The 24,806-nt window shown below is 51.9% G+C and overlaps 9 protein-coding genes across 9 annotated transcripts; 5 read left to right on the forward strand and 4 right to left on the reverse strand.

The window, feature by feature from the left end:
• Positions 1–458: 458 nt before the first annotated feature.
• VFPPC_02903 (hypothetical protein) lies at positions 459–5,065 on the forward strand (the record flags this gene model as incomplete). The annotated part of the gene is made up of 3 exons (XM_018282482.1): positions 459–1,195; positions 1,273–3,813; positions 3,877–5,065. The coding sequence occupies 3 exons, from the start codon at positions 459–461 to the stop codon at positions 5,063–5,065; spliced, it is 4,467 nt and encodes a 1,488-aa protein (XP_018146965.1).
• Positions 5,066–7,446: 2,381 nt separating this feature from the next.
• Positions 7,447–7,941, reverse strand: VFPPC_15575 (hypothetical protein; the record flags this gene model as incomplete). The annotated part of the gene is made up of 2 exons (XM_022428971.1): positions 7,447–7,733; positions 7,782–7,941. 2 exons carry the CDS (start codon positions 7,939–7,941, stop codon positions 7,447–7,449), a joined length of 447 nt encoding a protein of 148 aa, XP_022284576.1.
• Positions 7,942–8,177: 236 nt separating this feature from the next.
• On the reverse strand, positions 8,178–8,658 carry VFPPC_17560 (hypothetical protein; the record flags this gene model as incomplete). The annotated part of the gene is made up of 2 exons (XM_022429258.1): positions 8,178–8,546; positions 8,587–8,658. The coding sequence occupies 2 exons, from the start codon at positions 8,656–8,658 to the stop codon at positions 8,178–8,180; spliced, it is 441 nt and encodes a 146-aa protein (XP_022285715.1).
• A 766-nt stretch (positions 8,659–9,424) lies between these two features.
• On the forward strand, positions 9,425–11,701 carry VFPPC_02904 (meiosis-specific transcription factor mei4; the record flags this gene model as incomplete). The annotated part of the gene is made up of 1 exon (XM_018282483.1): positions 9,425–11,701. The coding sequence occupies one exon, from the start codon at positions 9,425–9,427 to the stop codon at positions 11,699–11,701; it is 2,277 nt and encodes a 758-aa protein (XP_018146967.1).
• A 909-nt stretch (positions 11,702–12,610) lies between these two features.
• VFPPC_13353 (hypothetical protein) lies at positions 12,611–13,473 on the reverse strand (the record flags this gene model as incomplete). Its single annotated transcript, XM_018291130.1, has 3 exons — positions 12,611–12,798; positions 12,901–13,233; positions 13,395–13,473. The coding sequence occupies 3 exons, from the start codon at positions 13,471–13,473 to the stop codon at positions 12,611–12,613; spliced, it is 600 nt and encodes a 199-aa protein (XP_018146968.1).
• A 1,347-nt stretch (positions 13,474–14,820) lies between these two features.
• On the forward strand, positions 14,821–16,601 carry VFPPC_02905 (peroxisomal biogenesis factor 3; the record flags this gene model as incomplete). The annotated part of the gene is made up of 3 exons (XM_018282484.1): positions 14,821–14,978; positions 15,070–15,473; positions 15,562–16,601. The coding sequence occupies 3 exons, from the start codon at positions 14,821–14,823 to the stop codon at positions 16,599–16,601; spliced, it is 1,602 nt and encodes a 533-aa protein (XP_018146969.1).
• Positions 16,602–17,376: 775 nt separating this feature from the next.
• VFPPC_02906 (hypothetical protein) lies at positions 17,377–18,096 on the forward strand (the record flags this gene model as incomplete). The annotated part of the gene is made up of 3 exons (XM_018282485.1): positions 17,377–17,421; positions 17,481–17,891; positions 17,956–18,096. 3 exons carry the CDS (start codon positions 17,377–17,379, stop codon positions 18,094–18,096), a joined length of 597 nt encoding a protein of 198 aa, XP_018146970.1.
• Positions 18,097–18,687: 591 nt separating this feature from the next.
• VFPPC_13354 (TRAPP complex subunit (Bet5)) lies at positions 18,688–19,272 on the reverse strand (the record flags this gene model as incomplete). Its single annotated transcript, XM_018291131.1, has 3 exons — positions 18,688–18,791; positions 18,881–19,174; positions 19,236–19,272. 3 exons carry the CDS (start codon positions 19,270–19,272, stop codon positions 18,688–18,690), a joined length of 435 nt encoding a protein of 144 aa, XP_018146971.1.
• Positions 19,273–20,242: 970 nt separating this feature from the next.
• On the forward strand, positions 20,243–22,611 carry VFPPC_02907 (calcium/calmodulin-dependent protein kinase; the record flags this gene model as incomplete). Its single annotated transcript, XM_018282486.1, has 6 exons — positions 20,243–20,382; positions 20,453–20,534; positions 20,630–20,779; positions 20,851–21,247; positions 21,339–21,748; positions 21,832–22,611. 6 exons carry the CDS (start codon positions 20,243–20,245, stop codon positions 22,609–22,611), a joined length of 1,959 nt encoding a protein of 652 aa, XP_018146972.1.
• Between the last annotated feature and the right edge of the window lie 2,195 nt (positions 22,612–24,806).

The following is a 24,806-nucleotide window of genomic DNA, read 5'->3' on the forward strand; positions in this document are numbered from 1 at the left end:
GTCTACTCCGTAATGCCCAGCCCCATCGGTTTAGCTAGTCAGCGAGTTCATACAGAGTCCAGACAGACAGAGTACGGAGTACGCCAGCGAGGCAACATCCATCCAACCCCATTCATTGACAGCTTGTTCCAAGCTTTCGTCATCCTTTCTTTCTTCCGCTTCCCCTGTCCTCCTCCATCACGCCCGTCATTTCACCACCGCAGTCATCTTGCACCGGTGATTGACTTGTATTATTTCAGGCGTTGTTTTTGCCACAGCCGCTTGCTTTTCCGCCTTTTGGTTTTTAATTGCTCGACTGCTTTGCGCTCTCGAACCTCCCCTCCATTGCGGAGCTTCTCGCTCCGGAGGCCCCGACCCCCCGAACCACTTACTGTTCGGCCCATTATCACGACGACAACTTCCTGACCTTGCGCGAGATACCGAAGCTCTACCGTTCGACGAGCTCCCTACTTTGGATCATGTACTCCAACTCGAACGCCTTTCTGGGCGGCAACAGCCAGCGACCTGGCCAGCAGCAATATGGCGGTGGCTCGTTCAACACCGGCCCTGGGCTCGGTGGCCAGCCTCAACAGCAACAGCCAAGTCCTTTTGCGCCACAGCCTACGGGATTTGGACAGCAGCCGTTGCAGCAGCAGTACACTGGCTTCCCAATGCAGGCCCAACAGACGGGTATGCCGCAGGCTTCTCAACCGCTGCAGCAGCAGTATACGGGCTTTCCTGGCCAGGCACAACCTCAGCAGAGCTTCCAGACAGGAGCTGTGCCCCCCATGCCGTCAATCCCCTCGCAGTATCAACAGCAATTTCAGCAGCAGCAGCAACAACAACAGCCGCAGCCGCAACCGCCCCAGCCTGGATTTCAGACGTCTCAGCCAACTGGGTTTCCTTCGTCCTCGCCTGCGCAGGCTTCTGCCGCGGCCCCCCCTCCGCCTCCGATGAAGCCTCAGCCGACTGGCTTCACTGAGATGGCTGCATCTTTCCACACAGGTGGAACGGCTAAGCCTCAAGGACGACGGGCCGAGAAGACGAACAAGATTCCCAACATCAGGCTCTCATTTATTACGGCCCAGGATCAGTCCAAGTTTGAGACACTGTTCAAATCGGCTGTTGGGGATAACTCGACTACCATGTCCGGCGACAAGGCCAGAGATCTTTTACTGCGGTCTAGATTGGATGGAGATACCCTTTCTCATATCTGGTATGGCTCACATGAATGTTGAATTATATCGAACCCCTGACGGATTTTATGGATCGCTAACGAATGACCATTTGTAGGACTCTGGCAGATACTACTCGCGCTGGCCAGCTTTACTTTCCCGAGTTTGCACTCGCCATGTATTTGTGCAATTTGAAAATGACGGGCAAGTCCTTGCCAACAACGCTGCCGGACAATATCAAGAACGAAGTTTCCAGCATGGTTGATATTATTGGCTTCAGTGTGGTGGACGATGCTCCCGCTTCGCGTCCGGCCACTAACGCCCCGAGCTTCCAAAACGATGTTTCTACGCCTCCGGCTATTCAACAGCCCCAACCGCAGCCGTCCAACTCTCAGCTTCTCCAGTCGCAGATGACGGGCTTTCCCGGCCAGCAGCCTGGCTTTGGTGGTCAACCCCAGGGCCTCCAGGCTCAACAGACTGGATTTCCCGGCATGCAGAATCCTCGGCCCACAGGATATCAGGGACCACGACCTCCGATGCCCCCCATGCCTACTGGTTTCGGTCAGAACCCAAATGACGCTGGCTTAGCAATGCCACTAAATGCCCAGCCCACGGGTCGACCAGGACAATGGGGACTAGTTAATGCACCTGCCTCTGGACTGCCCAACATTGATGCCTTGCAAGCCCGAATGATGCCTCAACAAGGCCGTGAAGCCGGCAGCTACACAACCCAGGGACTTCAGGGCAATGCTGTTATTCCATGGGCCATCACCAAAGAGGAGAAGACCCGGTATGACTCCCTTTTCAGAGCCTGGGATGGCTTTGGCAAAGGGTACATTGGTGGCGACCAGGCGATCGAAATCATGGGCCAGAGTGGCCTAGAGAAACCTGATCTGGAGAGAGTTTGGACACTTTCCGACAATGGCAACAAGGGCCGTCTGGATCTCGACGAATTTGCCGTCGCCATGCATTTGATATACAGAAAGCTGAACGGCTATCCCCTCCCCAACAACCTTCCTCCGGAGCTTGTCCCGCCCTCTACTCGCAATTTCAGCCAGTCGATAGGTACCCTTAAGTCCATGTTGAACCAAGAATCTGACTTTCGAAAGAACTCTGGTGCCTCTCTTCTTCCCCAGAAGACTGGTGTGAGCTACATGAAGAACCGTTCTTTCAGAGGAGCTGGGGCTGGCTCCCAGGCGGCTCGTAAGGATGCTACCGTCTTCAGGAACGACGACGAAGATTTCGGCTATCGGTCCAGCGCTCGGCGAAGACTTGGAAATTCATCTCCCCGCTCCGAGTCCCCTGCATCCGTTGCATCCAGTGACGACCTTTCTCTTGATCAACTGAGAAAGAAGATTAAGGAGAAGCAGGTCCTTTTAGATGCCATGGACTTTGCTGATGAAAGAAGCAACGAGGAGGATGATATACTCGATCGTCGAGACCGAAAAGAATCTGAAGAGCTATATCGACGCATCAGACGCATCCAAGGAGATATCGATGCCCATCCTGATGCAGCATTAGCCACTGGAGATTCTGATGCGGAAAGACGTGCTCTGAAGCGTCAACTCCAGAATCTCACTGACAAGGTTCCCGAGCTTGCATCCCAGGTCCGAAGAACTGAGAAGGCTATCATGGAGGCCCGACTTGAACTCTTCCGTCTGAAGGACGCCAAGGCGCATCCGAACTCCGGTCCGCAGATTGTCGGAACTGGACCAGGAGGCACTGTAACGGAAAGCGATCGACTAAAGGCTAGGGCAAAGGCCATGATGCAACAACGGACAGCTGCTTTGACAGGCAAGAAGATTGACGTTGCCGCTGAGGACACTGATGCGCCGAAGCGACTTGAAGATGAAACCATCAAGGTCAAGAGCGAGAAGGAAAGCAACGAGAGCATGGTCCGCGACGTAGAAGAAAGTGTTCGCGACTTTGCACGGGGTATTGAAGACAGCCTCAAAGAAGGCGGCAACGATAACTCAAGCGAACACGAGAAGCGACGATGGGAGGATGCTCTTGGAGTGGAAGACGAGGTTCGAGATTTCATCTTTGACTTGCAGCGCGACAGCCGTGCTGCTCGTGCTCGTGCCCAGGACAGGCGCCCTGCGCAAGCCTCGCCTCCCGTCGAGCAATCTCGGCCGGAGAGAGTCGCCAGTCCACGCGTTGAAAGTCCTGTTTCCACGTCTCGTACCGCTACTCCCCCTGCTACTGGCGGTTCGTACTCCTCGTACAAAACCCCAGAGGAGCGCGCCGCGTACATCAAGCAGCAAGCAGAGCAGCGTATGGCTGAGCGTTTAGCTGCACTGGGTATCAAGGCTCCAGCCAAGTCAGGCGAGACAGCTGCTCAGCGAAGCGAGCGGGAACGTACCGAACGTGCTGCCAGATTGAAGCAAGCAGAAGAAGAAGATGCTCGCAGAGATGCTGAGCGCCAGGCTCGTTTGGCTGATGAGCATGGCGTGCCTGATCCTGCTTCAGCTTCGGAAACGCCCAAGGCCTCGGCTAGAGCCCCCCCTCCTCCCCCAGCCAGCAGGAAGGGCGGCAAAGTAGACACTTCTGAGCAGGATACCGCGAGACAGGCAGAAGGGGAACGGGCTGCCAAGGCTGCTGAGGAGGCAAGGCTCACCATGGAACGTGAGGAACAGGAAAGAGAGAGGCAGAAGATGGAGTAAGTCTCAAATCAGATTTAACCCCCGCAGTAATATGAGCAATTCACTAACATTAGTGCCAGGAATACTGTCAAGAAAGAAGAGGATGAATTTGCCAGGGAACAGGAGGAGGCAGCAGCTCGTCTAAAGGCTCTGGAAGAGCAGGTTAAGCAGGGCAAGTTGCGAAAGGAGGAGGAGAAGAGACGAAAGAAGGCTGCGCTTGCAGAAGCCAAGGAGAAAGAAGCCAAGATGGCGGCGAAACGAGCAGAAATTGAAGCATCCAAGCAACGTGAGCTGGAGCTTCGACGACAACTCGAGGCTCTCGATGATGAGGACTCCTCAGACGATGACGAAGGCCCTCAGCAGATCACTCCCCAGGAGTCTACCCCGAGTGGCAGCCAGATTGTTCATCACGACACAGAGAAGAAACCCAGCTCTCCTCCACCAGTGCCGGCTGCCGCTCCTCCTGTACCAACCGTCGTTACGTCCCCTCCTGCTGATGCCGAGAGCAAGAACCCTTATCACAAGATGATGTCACAACCGGCAGAGGCATCATCCACTGGTCAATCTCAAGAGTCTGCGCCTGCTCCCCCAGCCGCTGCGGCTCCTCCCGTTCCTCGCTCTGAAGCGTCTACAAATCCCTTCCATCGTATGGCTCAACCTCCTCCCGCTGCTACTGGACCTGTGTCCCGAAAGCGAGCAGACTCAGAAGACTGGGGTTCAGATAAAGATGACGACGAAGACTCGGATGATGATCGACCAGGAGGTGGCAACGCTGCTCAATTGGCATCTATCCTATTCGGAACCATGGCACCGCCGCGACCACTATCTGCTACTGGGCGGGATTCATCACCAGCTAGCCCGGCGCCGGCGAACGATGCTCCCATTGCATCGCCGCCGCCTCCTCCTCCGGCTCCTGGCTCAGATGCTCCTGTCGCACCACCACCGCCCCCTCCCCCAATGCCAGAGAGCAATGGTCCTACGTCGCCTCCTCCTCCGCCGCCTATGCCCAGTGCCGACGCTCCCTCGGCACCTCCACCACCACCGCCCATGCCACCGACAGGAGCAGCTCCTCCTCCACCTCCGATGCCTGGTGCGGGAGCTCCTCCTCCTCCTCCTCCGCCTCCACCAGCTGGTGATGCCCCCGCTGCCCCGGCTTCTGGTGGCCGTCCAGCTGGCTTCTTGAGCGAGATCCAATTAGGGAAGTCCCTCAAGAAGACCAAGACGAATGACAAGAGTGCGTCCGCAGTTGCCGGTCGTGTTTTGGATTAAGTTTGCCATGTACGGTCTGGGGACGCCATCGACAGATGTGTCATCTACGGACTACAGAGCTAGCGTGGACAAGAAGCGCCCTGTACCAAGTTTGAACAATGCAAAGGAGCAGGTGGTCTCGTAGTTCCAGTGGAGTTTACGCCACTGCTTGTTAATACAATTTCTCTACAATAAGTTTACGATGCAATGCCTGCAGAGGTTTATTTTCCTTGTGCAACCTCGTGACGGATGTGAAGCTAGATATAGAAGCATATTACGTATTGCATGTACTCTGCCAACTAGTTCATGCCATATCCCAATAGTATAGAGATCAGACCCGATGAGGTGGCACTGGGTGATCTTATCAACGAACACCAGATCAGTAAGAGGCGTAACCTGAAATTACGATGCCTCTTGTCCATTGGCCAGGTCACCTCCCTCGAACATGATCCGGAGGTGAGACAAACATGGAGTGATCTGTTTAATGACCGAACGGGGCGTGGGTTCGGTCCTACATGCCGATTGACAAGAAGTTTTCCAGGACTCCGTAAAAGTGAGATGGATCAGGAGGGGCAGACAATATTGTCGTCCGGCGTTTCTCGCTTATGCGAGTACCCGTATGACCAATTGTGAGACGGTGTGGTGGTTCACGCCTTGCAATACCTTACCGACGAGTGAGGACAAAAATACCAACTTAAGATTTAGACGCACCTCGTGGGACTTTGCGTCGTTGCGTATTCCGGATTTGGCAATCGTGCCTTTTTTTACTGGCGACTGGGAACCTTGGAAGTGAGGGGTGCTGAGGGTGATCTGAGGACATGCAGGTACGGACCTTGGTGTGGGGGAAAAAGGAAATTTGAAGAACGCAAACGCACAGGGACGCGATGAGAAACAAAGAAGGATTTTTGTTTTGTTTTCAGAGTCTTGTTGTTTTGCGAAGATGTTTAATTTAGGCGTTATTGGGAGGGATGTATGTTTTTGCGAGTATGTGATTGGGACTAGTGTTTGTGGTTGCTTGCCTTAGATTTGGGAGGATTCATGCATGACCCGGCAGATATGGATGGATGCGGGCTTTTTGGGAAACGTCGCTCCTCTTTCACATGGCTTGTGGAAACGTCTGTTCTTGGGTGCACGAATGGAAATGGACTTTTCTTACAGCCCTAACGAGTGAAGGAAGTGGTGAGTTGAATAGCGACAGGGATCTGGAGAGTTGGTCATTTGATGGAAGTGGGTTCGTTTCGACGGCTGTTCCGGGGAGAGCAGAGCTGACGGGAGGTTTTTTTCACTTGGTTGAAACTCTTCATAGATTGCTTTTTGGAGGGTCTGTTCGTAGCTGATGATGTCACATGATGGAGGCGCAGTCTTTCGTGGAATGAGGATCAAGGTCGTTGAGGGCCGATCGGGAACTGGGGACAAGAAAAAAATTTGGTGGACTTGGGTGATTTCGGGGCAATTGCGTTGGGATGAGGACGTCCCGTTTGGTTCATTCCTACAGTTTTTGAAATCTCCAGGTCTTGATTCGGGTTGACTGACAGGTGGCACTGGCGAGGTGGTGGTGACGGGGTTCGAGGCCACCCTCTTTGACTGACAACTGGGTCTCTGGAATGGGCTTCTGTGTCAAGTTGCATCACGGGTGGTCGAATTGAGGGTTGGGCATTAGTTATTCCATTTCCTTGCAAGGCCGAGAGAATGCGTTTCTCGGGCATGCAGAGGGCATGCAGAGGTGGGAAAATACGAGATTGAGAAGCGCAATCGATCATGATGGCGGCTGCCCCTCTCGGATGCGTTCACTGGAACGGACCTTTTGGCCGGACAGCTGTCATAAAGATGTAATCGTGATGTCGAAATTGACCAAAAGTGATTGTCGTCATCGGTACAAGATGGATCTGCACGATGCAACGGATGCGGGTTGAACGGATACTTCACATCACCATTTGCCATCTGGTGACGTTGAGGGTGGATGCGAAGATGTGACAATGGAATGCTGTGATTGGTCGGTTACACGCGTAAATGTAAACAAAAGACGCGTCTCCCCAGACGCGTCCGTCTTTCCAGGCCAGCTTCCCCACTCCTCTGGCCTCTGACTCCGACGACCATCTTCTGCGGCCACCACCATCACAGCCAAAACTGCAACCTCAATGCTGCTGAAGGCTGTCTTCCCTCCCTTCCGTACATATCCGGGCCATTGTCAGCCAGACAGGTCAATGGTGACCCCTCCCATCCCTCACATGTCTCTTTTAGGCCCGAAAGATTTCTTTTTCAAATCACAGTTGTCACCCTTCCTTTGGCGCCCTTGCAGGAAGCGAAAGCTGGACGATTGTTCCATGTTGCAAGTTGGTTCAACATGGCCGCCATGTTCGCCGAGGTTTACTCAACTTTTTCTCCACTTGGGTCATGAACTCTCAAGTCGCAATGGTCTTCTCAGACAAGTGTCTTCGATCTAGAAGTGCATATCGGCTGGTGGGTCGGGAAAAGGCTGAAGCAAAAACGCAACGCATCAATGGGAGCGCGAGCGTGTGGACGGAGCTCGTAAAGAACGTGTGGGCAATAGTTTCTTGTGGCCGACTTTTTTTTTCCCAAGCCACGAAAGCAGCAAAGACCATCTTTGGCCAGAATGGTGCAACGACGGATATGCACTCGTGCGTTTCATAGAAGACTTGGATGGCCAATCCGGAGGTCTGATACGCGTCTTGTAGATGCAGTAGGTGCTTCGAGGTCACACACCAGCATCATGTGCCTAGAGTGATTGACACAGCAGACCGCAAGATGGATTGTGCATTTCTCGTTCTCGTGTTGCTCTTGCTTTTCTTTGCTTCTTTGCAAGTTTTCTTTATCTTCAATTCCTTTGTTGCTGTTCTTGACGAAACGCCACAGTTGGCGTCGGCAAGGGTTAGCATTTTTCACAAGAAAAAAAAAATGATGTATTGCATCGTAGAGGCATTGTAAACCAAGTGGTGAGGCGTCGCGCCATCTGCCAACCTTGGTTCGCTGGCAAGACGTCCAGGCGCGTCGTCCATACCAGACGTTCTTGGTGAATTGCGTAGTGAATTGATGCATGAACACAAAAAGCCAACTTGAGCTGCGCCATGGGCCCGTCATAGCCCATCAAGCCCATATCATCGGCCCATCTCGTTCATTCCGAAACCCCGCTCGACAGAACAGGGCCCATGTCGATAGCCAAGGCTATGATTGAATGTACGTGTCTGGGACGTGGGACTGGCGTGAACTCAAATGTGGAAGACATTGATTGACTGACTGACTGACTGATTGATTGATTGATTGACTCCTCTCGACCATCTCTTCCGGCAAAGACAGGTTGGGTTGGGCAGACGAAAGAGCGCCAGTACTCCATACATGTCTCTTGTTCGGCGTGTGCTCTGAGAGCTATGAGCCTCAAATCGATTGCATCGACTCTCGGCCAGAGACACACCCCTGCTGTGCGTGTCAGCCTAAAGCGCCTCTCAGCCAATGCTTGGTCCAGCTTGACCCATCCTTGACTCCACTTACTGGCCAAACCTGGTCGATGCCCCCACTCGACCTGCTTCAAGGCCCATCAGTCTGCTCCTGCCTGGCCTTGATCCTGCCCACCCTTGCCATTCATCAATGTCTGCCATCGACTGGGCGGCCGTCTTTCGAGTTAGCGCTGAGCTTTCTGAGTTCCTGTGGTCTGGTCTTGTCTGGTGCTACATCTACAAGGTACTCGCTGCTACCTACCACTCACACTCTCGCTCCAGTCACTCACTGCCGCCTCGGCCTCGACTTGACCTTTCACGGCTCCCCATCCTCTCTTCCTTCCATCTTAACTCTTTCGTTTCTTCTTCCCCTCTCTTGTTGCCCAATTTCTCCCACTTCACCATTTACTGTCATCCGTCGACCCTCTGCCGGTCCTTATATTTGCTTGCCTTTTTTTTTTGTGCTCGAGCAAACAAGATACGTTTCGAGCTCCTCGGCATCTCTACTATATCAAATTACGACGCGTCAAAATCCACCGCCATTTCGCCTCAATCCCCATACTGCGCTCGGCAGTCCGTACGCAAAACCAATTTTCGAGACCAACGTCCGCGCGCCCTGCATTCACGACCCACAGTCAATTTAACAGTACAGCTTCATTCAGGTACGTTGCATATGTTTTATTTTATCTGCGTTTGTCTCCCTATTTTTACCTTTGCCAGCTCATCCATCAACTGTTGTGACTGTTGGGTCCCGCACTCGAAAAACAGCTGCCTGGATGACGGATGCAATACACCAGCCGGAAAGCCGTTTGAACTCCCAAGATTTTGGCTTGACTAACGACTCTAACCTAGGCTTGTGCCTTGCATTCACGCAGCCTGTTGCTAAAAACGCGTTCGAGGCTTGTACTTGCAGCTCTATTTGGCCACAATGGCCAGAGCTACGCCATTTTCCGGCCCAAATGAGCCGCTACACATATTTCAAGACGACGTATTCGATCGAAGCGCTCCCATGACGAGCCACGCTCCGATGCCTTCAGTCACAAAGCCTGCTCGACGCCCCTTGAGCAGTTCAAATTCCAACGTCGTCCTCAACCCCCCGACGGCCAGCGGCATGAACTTGTCGCCCCATAAAGCGAGGTCATCGTCACCTCGATCACCCCTGAAAGCTACTTCATCACACGGCAACAAGCTTCACATGGTGTCAATGGCGCCTCCCATGGGCAAGGGACCTACGACAGATTCACTTCAGAAGAAGCCGCATTTATCTAAATTCAAAACGGGTCCTCAGCGACCACACTTCGACATGATGACCTTTGGAAAGGAGAACGTTCATCCTCAGATTTTTCCGGCTCCACCAACGATAAACTTGTCGGTCGAAAGCTACTTTCAGAAACCAAATGGCAAGCGAGGATTGATGGACGCTCCCCAAATCAAAGACTCAAGACCAATGAAGAAGGCCAAAACTGAGGAGCCGACTCTTCCTCCCCACGATTCATTTCCTCCCATTGCAGATGATGGGGCGAAACCACAGCACAGCTACGCTCAGCTCATTGGCATGGCCATCCTCCGATCTCCCATGCGTCGACTCACCCTCGCACAAATTTACAAGTGGATCAGTGACAATTACTCCTTCTATAACCCCAATGATGCTGGATGGCAGAACAGCATTCGACACAACCTGAGTCTTCACAAGAACTTCATTAAAATTGAGCGGCCCAAGGATGACCCCGGCAAGGGCAACTACTGGGGCATTGAGCCTGGTACCGAATTTCAGTTCCTCAAAGAGAAGCCCACACGAAAGTCGGCACCAACGGCGGAAAATCTTCCAGTAATGTCAACACGTCTCGAACCGTCAAGACCAGCCACAGCTCCCCTTCTTCAAGAACCGACACTGCCTCCGCCAGCACCGATGCATCACTCGACGCTCCCACCTCTGCCTACTTCGCAAGCCACACATCCTATGCACGCAGAGCTTTCATCCGATGCCACGATTCCAATCTCAGATAACATTGGCCCAGAAGATGTCGGCGACAAGATTACGGATAATGACTTACCTCTTGATTCATCCCTATACTCTCCGTTGCCTGCCAATATGCACTCGTCGCCTCCCGTCGCTAGGCACGTGGAGGCACGAAGTGGCACACCACCGCCCTTCGCCCGAAACCCAGTGTCCTCGATTTCCCGATCTCACAAGCGCAAGTTTGCGTCAATGGACGACAGCGGATACATCTCTTCCTTGGAATCCTCAGTGATGCGACCAAACCAAAAGGCCTTGCTACTGACGTCGGAAGCCGATCGACCTCGCCTTACACGCGGCCGTGCCGAGGAGGAAATCGCCCGCATTCGCAACTCCTCTCCACTGAGTCCGACCAAGTCTCGGTCTCTATCACTCTATGGTCCCGTTTCATCCTCACCTCTGCGACAACCAAACGAGCACCAGACGCTACCGCCATTAACCCCGGTCGTGAAAATGAAGCCCCCTGTCCGACCACCGCCGTCCGTCTCGCCAAACACCAACTTGCGCATACATCGTGATAAGGTTCGACATATGCTGCAATCCCCGTTGCGCCGTGTGACCGGAATTGGAGAGGACAGTGTTCCTTGGAGTCCCGCATTCAACTTGGATGATGCTGTATACTCCTTTGATGACTTGGGGATGCCCTCAACCGAATTTGACATCTTCCAGGACTTTACCTCTTTGGAAGACCCTCTGTTCCCTGGTATCGGATCAGTCGACGCTGGTTCCCCCGTCAAGCGCTCTGCCAAGCGGGCTCGATTGGACAGATCTGTGTCCACGTCGGCACTCGGTGAAGCCTCAAACTCCACGCTGAGGAAATCAGTCACTTCCGTCCCATTGCTCAAAGTTTCTGAGCACTCCCCATCACGCTTTCTGGAGACACCTAGCAAGGCATTTGAGGGCTTGGGCTCTCCATCCAAGCTTTTCCAGCAGTCCCCATCACGGCTAGCCTCGCCGAGCAAGTTCACTGCCATGTTGGAGCTCTCGGTCGACAATGACTGGCCAACACTGGGTCTTGATCCTACAGATTTTGGCTCTCACGGCAACAATGGGGCCACAGACTTTACTGGTCTGGACATCTTGCAAGGCTTCGAGAAGATTGGATCTGGGTCACAATCTTCAAGACATCAACAACAACAAAAGGGTGGCAAGCCATCGCTTGGACGAAGCTACTCGACTGCCTTTTAAAAATGGCTGTTGAAAAACGGATAAGCCATGTATACGCAAAGATCATTTTTATGACATTAATGAATTGACGAAGAGAGAGGCGAGACGTTACTCTGAGAAGCCCACCCGTCTGTGATGGTGCTACCAAGAACCTGAACGACAGAATGGATCTCAGACAAAAAGGAATATTAGATATGTGGCTGTTGAGCGGGAAATTATTCTCCGCGGGAGCTTCGCGGCTAAATTGTCACGGTAATGATGCACATTAAGGTATGCCCATGTTAGGAATAAGGTCTGGGATGTTTTATTGGTACTGGATTTACCCCATGATTATTTTTAAGACTCCTTTGTTTTTAGCTATTGCTTGTTTTTGCCTTGACGCATTATAGTTTGGCAGGTCTGGTCGTTTGATTGCTGGCGGTTATAGCCCCGAGGCGCAGTTTTCTTGCTTTTACTTGGTTTGGATGAAGGGAGTCAGGATTAGCAAACTAGAGACGGCAGCACGGTTTGGACGAGTTATTGTACGTTTGGATCGGTATCAAGGTGTTTATTATAATATATTTTAGCCTGTGAAGAAATTCAATGATGTATCGACGTTGTCATTCAACAACTGCCTTTCTCAACGGTGACTTTTGGGGAGTTCTAGTGAATGGTTCAGGAGCAATGATGAGGCACGACACTGATGCGGAGAGGTGGTAGTGTAGTAGTGGTGGATTGATTGATATTGGTTTCGTGTGAACTATCGTAGGGGGTATCTATGTCAAGCAATATGCGCCTTTCCATCCAACGCCGAATATGTCATCAGAAAGTATGGTGTACTATATACAAGAGGGCTTGGCAGGTGATTATCATCAGGAGCTAGTTGATCGTGTGCTGATTGTGTTACATGTTGAAGTGTATGAAGTGTGTGCGGTTTCCGAGGCGAGGGGACTAGTAGATTCTCATCCGGGCAGCCCAACCTGTCTCCTTTTGATCAATGTTGATCTTGAACGGGAACGGATTGCCGCCTTGTGCGGTGATGGGCGGGATGTGATCTTTGTGAGCGTTGGCAAAGGTGACGATTTTCATGGCGGTTGTAAGGAGAGTTTGCTCCATGGCGCGACGAACTTTGGCTCGTTCTATAAAAAGAGTTAGCAGCAGGAATAAACATCATGTTGCTGAAGCAAGGACAGCTATTCTCCCGAGGAACATATAGGATTTGGGAATGAGACAAGGCATACCACTCTCGGTCCTGGGCTCAGCAACAGTCACTTTTAGAGTCCAACTCTCCCAGCAGACCTCCTCGTCACCACGGGACAGCCAGGCCTTGCGACGGCGCTTCTCGAAGAACTGGATGGCGACCTGTCCGCGGCCACCGCCATTGGTGGCAGCGTGATTTCCACCGCCGGAGGAGCGCTCAGCGTCGAGTTGGCGCTCGAGGGCCGAGGCGCGCTGGTCAATCATGGTTTCGAGCTCGTCGTCATCGACATACGGTAGGGTAAGGTCCAGGACATCGCGGGTGCGGGGCGTAAGGGATGGGAAGAAACGTGTGAAGAAGATGGTGTGGAGGATGCCTTGCGGGAAGATGTTAGTTATTTTGTATTTTTTTTTTTCGTTTCATGTATTATCCCGAGATGCCGGTTGGTGATTGAGGAAGCGTGATATGGAGGATAGGGCGGGTTAAAATTGCGCTGCCGTCGGCGCGACGTTGGCTATTGGTGACGATGTGACTGACCTTTGACGACATCCCGGACGGAGCGGGGATCGGTAAACACGTCGAGTATAAACTCTGGCGGGTCCTTTTGCTGGTCCATTGTATGGCGGTGGTGAGGATGTTGCGGATGGGATATGGGAGAATACGGGAGGATGTTGGCTCTTGTGGTTTTTTTTCGCTCGGATGGTGTGAGCTTGCGTCCGGCACAGAGCTCGACTGAAGTGAGGAGAGGGCAAGAATAGAGGTGAGGTGAGCCGGAGGTGAGCTGGAAGATGGACATGGAAGGCTTGAAGGCGGAGTGGTTTCTTGATCAGCCGCGCGACGTCAGAGCTTGCTTTGGCGGGGCGGGGGAAGCATTGAGCAGTGATGAGGGGCATTTGCAGGTGCTGGCCGGGGCTCTTCAATGGACATCTGTACCGTTGAGCCCATTTGAGAAGCAGACTGGACTTGGATGTCAGGCGTAAGCAGGTGCTTCGACGCTGGTTACTGGCTGCATCTGGGTTCAGTCTGGTGCTGCCACTGGAGGGCTACAGATGGGCTGATAGCGCTATCCGATCCGGTTCCAGCCAGACTTGGCCCGTAAATGGGACCAGACCATTGGCCCCAGTGCCACCATAGCTGCTCAGATGGTGCATGTCATGGGATGTGACATCTGGATGTTAAGCCAAGCATAGCTTACTGCATCACTGAACCATTACGGAGCACTCCGCCCGCCCAAGTATCAAGTCCCAGTACTCCGTACATCACTCCCAGCCACCTTGCTGCAAGACTCCCGTTGCACCAGCCACAATGCCAGGCCCTCGCCACAGCCCAACTTGACACTTGCTTTCTGTGGCAGCAAGTACCGAATACAGCCTTCACCAGCGTGAAAGGTACCAGGCTCTTTACCCCGAGGCTCCGTTCCTGTCACGAATTGCCAGCATGCCCGTGGTGTGGTGTGGCGCTCTCCTCGGGAACCGAGGCCTCGGCTCCCCAAAGCTCCCATAATTGTCAAGTCCCACTCTATCCATTCAACGGCCAAGCCAAGCCATGGCGGAAGGTGCGTGCTGGGGCACCTGCTGCCGGAGCTGCATCTTCGGCCACCATCATCGACGCAACCCACAAGTCAAGTCAAGTCAAGTCAAGTTTACCACGCCCTCGCTGCATTCTCCAACTCACATTGAACGCTTCGTTTTCTCGTTTTTTGCTGCACACCACCTCCTCAACATTAATTTTAGAAAGAAAGGAGAAAACCCCCCTGCTCCTTATTCTCGCCCCTTGTCTTCCTCACATGTCGTTTGCTTAAACTCGGCTCTCCCTTTCCCGTGGGTTTTAGACTTGGCATCACGAGGGGACCTGTTCGCGCCTGATTATACATAACCTTCCTTGTGTTCAATGGGCTTGGCATGCCCGCCTATTCCATGATCTAAATCACCACTATCCCTCGATTTTCTCCTCGTCCTCAGCCATGTTCTCCTCTACGCGCCGCTGGCTGCGCAACAATAGGACGCCCATTGCCATTGGTGTTGGCATCATTGGCGCGGGATACGTTGCCACCCAATATGTCTTGAACAAGATCAATGATGCGCGCGAGCGTATGAGCAGCGATCGCATCGCCAAGGAGAAGTGAGTGTTTTGCATGTCTTGATACCTTTGGCATTCAATGTCACGAATTCATCATGAGAAGCTCTGTGCACTGACAAACCTGCCATCACAGCCTCCGGCGCCGCTTCGAGCAGAACCAAGAAGACTGCACCTTTACCGTCCTCGCCCTGCTTCCCACCGCTACCAGTAATGTCATTGGTGTTATGAACACGGAACAAATCACATACGAGATTCAGCAGATCAAGGGCTCTACAAAGGGCTTGAAGAGTGGTGTCTCTGAGTCGACGACTAGTCCTCCCAGCATTGCGGACACTACCATGACCGAGGAGGATGGCAAGAGCATGGCTACTTCGGCTAGCATGCATAGCGAGAGTGGCATTCATGCGAGCCAGATTGCTTCGCCTACGCCCTTCTCTGCTGCCGCTGGCCAAGACGCCGCCCAACAGGATGGTGCAGTTTCGCCGAGAGTATCTCGCAAGACAAAGCGACAGCTTTGGGACGATTTAACAATCAGCGGTACGTCGATTGCTGTTCCATATACGAGGCTATGGCAATTCATCATCTTGATTTACTAATCGGATTGCTGACTATTGTTCATAAATAGCCGTTACCCGAGCCTTCACTCTCATTTACACACTCGCTCTCCTCACAATGTTGACTCGCGTCCAACTGAACCTCCTTGGCCGGCGGAGCTATCTATCTAGCGTCGTAGCTCTCGCCACTGGCTCCCAGCAAGCCACCATTAGCCTCGAAAACAACGACGATGATAATCCTGAGCACGCATACGGCAGCGACTTTGACACCAACCGCAAGTATCTCACCTTTAGCTGGTGGCTCTTGAATAAGGGCTGGGTGCAAGTCATGAACCGTGTTGAAAGTGCAGTACGAACTGTGTTTGGAAGTCTTAGCCCCCGCGACTTGGTCAGCTTTGATCGATTCAGTGACCTCACCATGGAAGTCCGGAAGTTGGTCGAGGGTGCAACCGCAGAGGAACGTCGACAAGCAGACTGGTTAACCTTCTTGCTCCCCCCCCGCGATCAGGAGGAAGACGTTATTCGCCAGTCGGGCATCCTGGAAGACAATTCCATGCAGGGAGGTGCCGCTGCTGAACCCTCACCCGCTGCCCTTAGACGGCTGCTGGACGAGACGGCCGACCTGATCGAGTCGCCTTCCTTCTCACACGTCCTCACCCTTATCCTGGACGCTGCCTTTGAAACGCTGGTTGACAAGAAGCTAGCCACGGAAGCATTTGAGCTTCCTTCTCAATCGCCCTTCCCGCCGCCAGAGTCCATGGAGCTTCGTCACTCTAAACTCATCCTCCTACCCAAGATCTTATCAGTCTTGACCAGGCAAGCCCACGTCATCGGCAACGGTGTACCCAACGAGTACCTCACAGACATGGAGACAGTACGTGCTCTGGAAGCCTTTGCGGCTGTGGTCTACTCGAGTAACTGGGAGAACGAGATCCGCGACGAAGGCATCATGGGGAGCGCCGTGAACATTAGCAAACGTGATGTAGAGTCACAACTCCTTCAGCCTCTCGAGAAGGGGAAGCAGACGGATGCGGGGGACAGTATTGTCATGGTGGATTCACCAGGTGGCTTTGAGGATGCGTGGGAGAAGGCGTTGCAAAAGAACTCATGACGATGAGGGTTCACGATATATCTCATGTTTTTGTATTGAATGAAATAAACTGGGCATGTACTTGAGGTGATGATTTTGGCATGAGGGGGGCGTCATGTACGACTGATACAGGCACGGGTTTTTTTTTTTTCCCCTATTTTTTTGAGTCTTTGGCATGGGTCACTTCTATCTGTAGAATGTACAGCATGGGACTGTTCATCATGGTGTCATGAGCATCGTCCTTTTTAAAACGAGCAATAATGAAATGTTTTCCATTTCAAAGATTTGTCACATATAAGAAATGATCAGAATCATCTTCTGCCTAGAACCAACTTGCACAACACTCAAGGGGGGGTCTAAACGCTGCAGTCGACAAACCCGACGCAGCATCGGCCTCATGCTGACCTCGCAAGTCTCGCATAAATAACGCTTCTGTATTCTCTTCCCACCACAATAGAAAGTTGGATGTAGTGATGATTGCAGACAAAGTAGTCAGTCTGTTTGTCATTGCTTGTGTTATTGTCTGCTTCTCTCATATCAAAAAATAGCGTGCATCTACTACCACAGAGTCATACTGCGTCCTTGCATGGGTACCTAAAAACCCAAGACATTCCACCAAGCTATGAACGACATGGGGTTGCTGCTGCGTCAGTTTTATTTTTTTTTTTTTTCCCCGCTCATGTTGTAGCTCGATGCGAGAGGCATATAAGTTGGCTCCAAGTGCCGATCTTGTCTCTCTCGTGGGCCCGTACACGCTTGTATTGCGGATTACTCGTGAACAGTCAAAGTTTCTATAATGTGGGCGTCCAGGGTTTTCCTCCTGCTTCCGCTGGCGGCCAAGGTGAGAAGCGAGATCAAGCAGGAATAGAACTCGTTGCAAATTGTTGACTCCTGTGTTAGGTCCTAGCCTCTCCTGCTCTTGTCCCCGAATCGGGAGTCCCCGGATATGGAGTCCATGAGTTACAGTGGGAAGTGGAAGTATTTCCAGGACAAGTCATGAACTTTACGGGCACCGTTGAGAGTGTCGATCGCCAGGCTGCTGCGCTGAACCCAACGTACAAGGAGGAATATTTGGCGCGCAACCCCGATGTCTCTGCCGAGAAGACTCTAGACGCGCGTTGGATCCAGGGTAGCTGGAAAATGATCTATTGTAAGCCGGGGCACGGCTGGGAAATGGGAGACAGAGACGCTGCAAAGGACGGGATTAAGTACCTCCAGGGAGTGCCTGGTGAGCCTGCATCCTCACCTGGTCCTGGTATGTGTGGTCGAGTTAGCTGCTCGTATGACACGGCCATCTGGTGGTGCAATGATGTAAGTGCTTTCTCTGTTTGTGTGCAACGGCATGATGCGGCTCGGCTAACATAAGGTCCCTTAGAACCCCAGGTGGAAGAGACTAGAATCATTTGGCAGGATAGCCCAGGGTGCAGAAATGATTCTCAAAGCTTGTGTGATGGCTCTCGGCCAGCACTTTGCCACTGATAATTGGAACGTTATTATTAGAAAGGACTATTGTTAAAGTTGGAGTGCGAAGTCCCCCATTGTGCTCTCAAGGACACACCTTGGTACTTGTAAGCTTCTCTCAAGCTCCTTGCACTTGACGAGGGTTTATGTGACTCACCACACAGCTGTGCGAGGCGAGCAATAGAACTTGAGAATGCACGAGGATGTCGTTAAAGGCACTTGAACGAGCTTTGGAGTGCAAGACGTGATGGAGGCTATGTACTGACCATTAAAGCAAAGTAGTCTAGTCATCAATTGTTGGCAAACTTGCTGCAGCGCTGCATTCAAACTATCCCTCCGCCCTTTGTAATACTCCACCTGTAGGAAGCTTTCAAAGCCGTGCGCAACTCGAGGCTGGAGGGAGACTGAACCATTTTGAAGGTCTCCACGGCTATAATGCGCGTTTTGTGTCTATAACGAGATATAGGCCATCCACGGGTTTATATACCGCTATACAGTCTGCCACTGTCTCAGAGCACGTACAGTCGGCGCCGTAGTTGTTCAATGGCGAGCTAGGAGATTGGCTTGAACACCGTTGGCAAACGAGCCTGGTGCCGGAATCAGCCATGCTTTTAGATTCTTGATGCAGTCGTCATGTACGGCGGCTTCACAGCAAGCCACGAATAAATTGGTCTAGGCCCAGCTCAAACAGTTCATTCTTGACGCCTTCGCCGCCCTTATGTTCGACAGGCGCAAGTGGATTCTTGACAACTGCCGACACCAGGTGGTCCACGTTAGCAGGAAAACAGGAAAAAGGGGTTGTGTTGAACCAGAGATTGTTCCTAGCCAACAAGACGTACCATATTCTACCCAAAGATTTATGTATATCTGATGCAAGACATTTCGCATACTTGGCGAGCCCGTGTCAGTGAGCAAGACGAAGCGCAAATTTGCTGGCGTCTCGTAGTAATGAAGCTTGTACTGCCCCGTACGATAGCTGATGAAGGCGTCGTCGTCACCGCCCAGCTTGCGAACCATGTTGCGCAGAGAGAATACGGTTCCGAAGATGAGCTTAGCGTCGTCGGAGGCACTGGTGCCAGTGCGCGAGGAGGGCCGTTGGGCGGGTAGCCATGATTTGGTGTATATACATTCGGCTGAGTTTTGGTTAGCGGCGATTTGGAAGATATTTTGTTGCAGGATAAGCAAGTGACGTACTGTGGCGATCGAATATGTAGAAGGAGAAGACGGCCATGGTGATGGTAGGCGAGCAGCTCAGGGGTCAGATGGAGACAGTCAGTATTTTACGATGGTGATTCAACCCGCAAGAAGGCGGTTGAATGCACTCAGCCTCGTCGGACAGTCACTCGGCGCCCAAATTGTCGAATTGGGTAGCAAACGAGCTTGTCTTCCAAAGGCAGACGAGCAATAGACATGCGGTTGACTCCCTCCACTGGTGTACTCCGAGAGCGCGATGTTGATCCAGACGACGTCGAAGGTTGGTTGTTGTGGAGGTCCGTCACGGTCTGGTGGACTGGACCTATCAGGCACTTTCTCACCACTCACCAAGGAAGCAGGAGCGAGGCACCCCGCCTCCTCTCGAATCTCCACCATCCACCGTCCACCGTCCACTTTCCACCACCACACTATACCACACCAGTTGACCCCACCTAGAGACAGAAAGATGCACTTGGATCAAAATCAAAGGCGTCGTGAATCGAAACTCGCTTGTCACCATACTTTTTTTTTTTACGATTGCGCCAACTCACACTCAATACTATATTAGCCATTGCTGCGAAGCTCACAAGGCTTATTTGTCATATTTTCCCACCTGCCCGGCTTCTTCTACGTTCGATCGGTATCGAGAACCGCTGCCTACCATAGCACGTAGGGTAGCTCTCGACTGAATTACGAACCTCGACAGTTCCATCCCCAATCACAGAATACCCGTCCCTCGTCCCACCAGACCACCAATTGATTTGATTCCAGCTCCATTTCCAGCCGCACCATCTGGATGACTGGGCTCCAACGCCGATCTCCGCTTGGCAGCCTCGCATCAAGGCTCTTGGACTCTCAGCCCTACCGCATTATTGTCCTTTCAGACTGCACATAAAATTTGGTCAAGTACTTTAAGTTGGACTTACTCGGAAGCTGGTGAAGCTTCCCAACTAGAACCCAAACACAGGCCTGTGGCAAAACCGCACGGCCCAGAGCCACTGCTCACGATGTCTAGCAAGACCGTCCCAATCGTCGGGGAGCAACAGCCGCACACTACGAACATGTCCTCGCCTCAACTCACCATTGACCATGTAGATGATGACCAAGAAGCCCTGGACAGGTCGCGGCCTCCCCTTGCAACTACCGTGTAAGTCAACGGAAAGCCAGCGCTTGGAGAGCCGTTTTCTGGCCTACCTTTGCTAACAACAGCCCGGCAGTTCAGAGCCTCCTGCTCTACGCGGTTATTCCAGCCCCATGAGACACCACAAACGTACCCCCAGTGCGCATAGAGAAATCAAGGTGAGATTTCTCCTTTTAAGCGGGCAGCATTGTCAGCAACATCCATGCCTTTGTAGGTAAAGATGCTGTCACCTAACACTGTATTGCCCGAATAGGAAACCCTTGACGCCCGTGTTGAATTCACCAGCGATGAATCCGACGGAAGGACGTATCATCGAATCAACCAGTATGTTATCGTCGAGGAGATTGGTAGGGGTTCGTATGGCGCCGTTCACCGCGCAACTGATCAGTTCGGCAATGAGTTTGTAAGTTCTTTTCTGCTCTTCCTCCTTCTGCAGCACATCAAAGATTCACCCCTGACCTTGCCGCACCAAAGGCCGTCAAAGAATTTTCCAAAACTCGATTAAGAAAACGAGCACAGTCGCATATTCTCCGACTAGGACCACAGAGTTCCCCCGGTCAACGTCTTCCACGGCCTCGTAGAGCTGGGGGGCCACTGTCACCTCAGCTGACAGGTTTACGGGCTGGGGAGCAGAGCGATGCATTGTTTCTGATTCGAGAGGAAATTGCCATTATGAAAAAGCTGAATCATCCCAACTTGGTCCAATTAATTGAAGTTCTGGACGATCCTGAAGAAGACTCGTTGTACATGGTCATGGAGATGTGCAAGAAAGGCGTCATTATGAATGTCGGCTTGGACGACAGTGCTGACCCATACAACGACGAGTCTTGCCGCTGCTGGTTCCGGGATCTACTTTTGGGTATTGAATACTGTAGGTTTCTCTACTCCACCATGTGACTGTCTCGCTGGATCCGGAGTTTTCAGCATGTGGTTGTTACTTGCATTCTGACACGGGTAGATAGTGCATGCCCACGGGGTTATCCATCGCGATATCAAGCCTGATAATTTGCTGCTCTCGGATGACGAGGTTCTGAAGATTGTGGACTTTGGCGTTTCAGAGATGTTTGACAAACCTGACAACATGAAAATCTCCAAGTCTGCGGGTTCGCCTGCCTTCATGCCACCAGAGCTCTGTGGCAAACATCAAGAAGTCTCTGGGCAAGCAGCTGATATTTGGTCCATGGGCGTCACGCTCTATTGCCTGAAATACGGCAAGATACCTTTCAATCGGCCTGGCGTTCTGGAGATTTATGATGCTATCAAGACAGACAGCCCCTATATCCCTAATGGCGAGGATTCTGATTTTACAGACCTGATGAGCAGAATTCTCGACAAGGATCCGTCCAAACGAATCACCATGCTTGACCTAAGGGTATGTGTTGTCTTGTTGTGTTCAAATACCGTGATTGTATTTTCTTCTTCCCTTCTCTCAGCTAACTTCGTCGTTCTGCACAGGAGCACCCGTGGGTGACCAAAGGCGGGTCGGATCCCTTATTGTCTGTCGAAGATAACTGCGAACACATTATTGAGCCCCCCAATGAACTTGAATTAAACCGGGCTTTTACGAGGAAGGTTAATCATCTACTTTCCATGATGAAGGCAATTCACAAGTTCAGAACTCAGTTGGCCAAAATCCGGGCTAGGCAAGATACGAGTGCAGCCAGCTCCTCGACATCGCTTCAACCCGTCATGTCAGGCGAAGAGCCATTCAACGCAGCAGATGAGAAAGCTAAGGCCGAAGAGATAGAAACTCTCCTGGCTCGCCGTCGACATTTACTCGGCCACCAAGATGAAGACGCCGATAAGGGTCACGCCCGAGAGATTGGGGATCAAGAGCCCCTCCTGCTTGGAATTGGTACTGGAGCACGAGACGCTTTTGCCAGAGACGAGGCTACCCCAGATGTAGTAGCCGATTCCCCGACGGCGGTTGATTTTGACGTATACGACCGCGCCTACGAAGAAGCCATCAAACGCCGTATGGAAACCAAGCCGTCCAAGAAACCCACCATGTACTTGACCAGGTTCGTCAAGGAAAAAGACTACTTCAAGAAGATGGAAAACCTGGTCGAGGGCACCGTTTTGTCACCCCCAGCCTTAAAGTCAGAATTTAAGCAAGCTACGCACGCGCTAAAGGATAACGTTTCTTCAGAGCCTGGAGCAAAATTAGCTGAAATTGTCGAGAAAGTTGCACTTTCTGTCCCTGAGACAAAGAAACACACCAAGCCAGACCTATAGCTGAGGGTCAAATGGGACGGAGCATTTCAAACAAACTCGTGAAATTGAATTGAAGGGTTCCGGTAGTTTGGTCTCTAGACACGCTCGGATGCCCTTCAAAAGATGTCACCTTGGCCGATCTCGGCTCGCAGAAACATCGTGTGAGACAAGTTTGCAGTTTTCGACTTTCAGGAATCGCAGTGGCTGCTTGAGGGCGGACGCCTGTGGTCGAGCCTCGGAGGTCTGGACCGCAGGTGCAACGTTTTTGCAATGAAACGGCTTGGAATTTTCGGCAGGATTTCACCGAGACAATGTTGTGTTGCAATGTGTGAGCCTCTTCTGCAGGTTTGAAAGGCTCCGATGTCCACCGATTCTGGGATAACAAAGGGCAAGTTCACCAGACCCAACAAAAATTGCTCACCGCTCTGAGCGTCGAATTGGTCGATAACTGTGGCTTCTGGATCCGTAGCCGTTATCTCACCCGCATCAGTGTTTCTGGACCGCGCTGGCACTGCAGAATCAAAGGTCGTTCTCTTTGTTGAGCTGCGGGCAATGTCGGACACTGGGTTGTACGTGGTGCTACTGCAGATGCCGGAATATTACTCTCAAGTTTTGTTTTTTGTCATGCTTGGGTTGACAAAGGATCCTCCTCGACGATTGGGTGATGATTTGCTGGGAAGGGCAGGCATGGCGAAACTGCTCTCTTGGTGATAGGCATACAGCGCGTCATTTCTCGAAAGTCCGTGTCCAAAGCGCTCCAATATTGCAATATCTGCATCTCGGGCCCAACAATACTTGCACCAACTAATCTCTGTCCTTGCACCCTTCATTCCGGTTTCTGTATCATGCTGTTGCGGACCATGCCGGCGGGAACAGCCTAGCTAGCCACTCAGACCCCAATACTTGGATACCCTGGATAGATGTTGCAGAGTTGTTGGCCATTGGGATGCGAGACATATAGCACGAGGGTTCAAGCACGCGCTACGTTATTTATATTTGGGGTTTAGGTGGAACGGTGTATGTAGGGATTCTCAAGACTCAAGACATGGCCCTGAGGGTTTTTTTTCCCTTGGGCTGTTCCCCTGGCCGAGAGAAGAGACAACAAGATACCAGAATTTTGGGATGACGATGTTCCAGAAAAGGCGCATGTGAATATTCGCGAACACCTAAGGAGATGAACAAGCCCGATGTGTTGAATGCTCCATTACTAACAGTCAATTCGGCTGAACTGGACGCATTCTATGCCGTGACCCATGCGTAAGAACTTGTCGTACATTGCCTCCTCAACGCTTGGAAACGTATCATGGTGTCAATGTATAGAGTTGTTGGTACAAAGTCTACAGACGGTTCTTGCTAATGTGATACAATATGATGGCGCCTCCGAACGGACTACAACGGCGGATAAACACTGCATGAGTGCTCGTACACACCCATTTTACTTGTACAGTGATTGTGTCTGTTGATTACTTCGTTGTCGATTCGTTTGGTAGGTAAGCAACCAACATGGTTTTTCGAGACAGATCTGGACGACAACATCACACAGCACTCTGCTCTGTATCACGAGGCCTCGGCTACTAAATTTGAAGATCTTCTAATTTGGATTCATGACTTTTTTGTGAGAGAAGAAGTCCGCACAGAGAGAGTCACAAACTAACGATTCCAATTGACCAGATTGTTGTACGTCCTTGCCAGAAGTACGGAACAAACCGTGCAGCAAATCCGAATTCCAGCAGTCCGTACAGTAACGCACAAGCCAGGACAAAGACATCTCTACAAGCTGAAAGCGGTGCCTGGCATGTCGCCATTCTACGTGTCATGTTGCACAGGAAACGTTAATGGGACGACAATCTACGGAGTCCGCCGAGGGATGTGGTGATGGACAAAGCTGCAGGATGGGTTCGGAGCGACCTGCTGTGGTCGAACCAAGCCACGGCTCAGCTGGTGATCGGTCATGCATGACGGTGGTAAGCAAACTCTTGGGAGAGGTGGCTTGGGAGATGCATATGCAGGCTTGTCAAGGTGGCCGGAATCATTTTCGGGAGAGGACTTGTGAATGATATCTTTGGGGGTGGTCCCGAATTGGCGCGTTGGACGCGCTTGCTGCAATTTATGGATTGCGCTGTGACCAGGCACGATTGCTCTGGAGCGTTGGCTCGGCACGTACATGCGGTTCTTGCATGCCGCGGATGCGTGCTGAGGTTTTCCGGGGGAGAGAA

This window comes from Pochonia chlamydosporia, chromosome 2 (genome assembly GCF_001653235.2).
Source record: "Pochonia chlamydosporia 170 chromosome 2, whole genome shotgun sequence".
Lineage (NCBI taxonomy): Eukaryota > Fungi > Ascomycota > Sordariomycetes > Hypocreales > Clavicipitaceae > Pochonia > Pochonia chlamydosporia.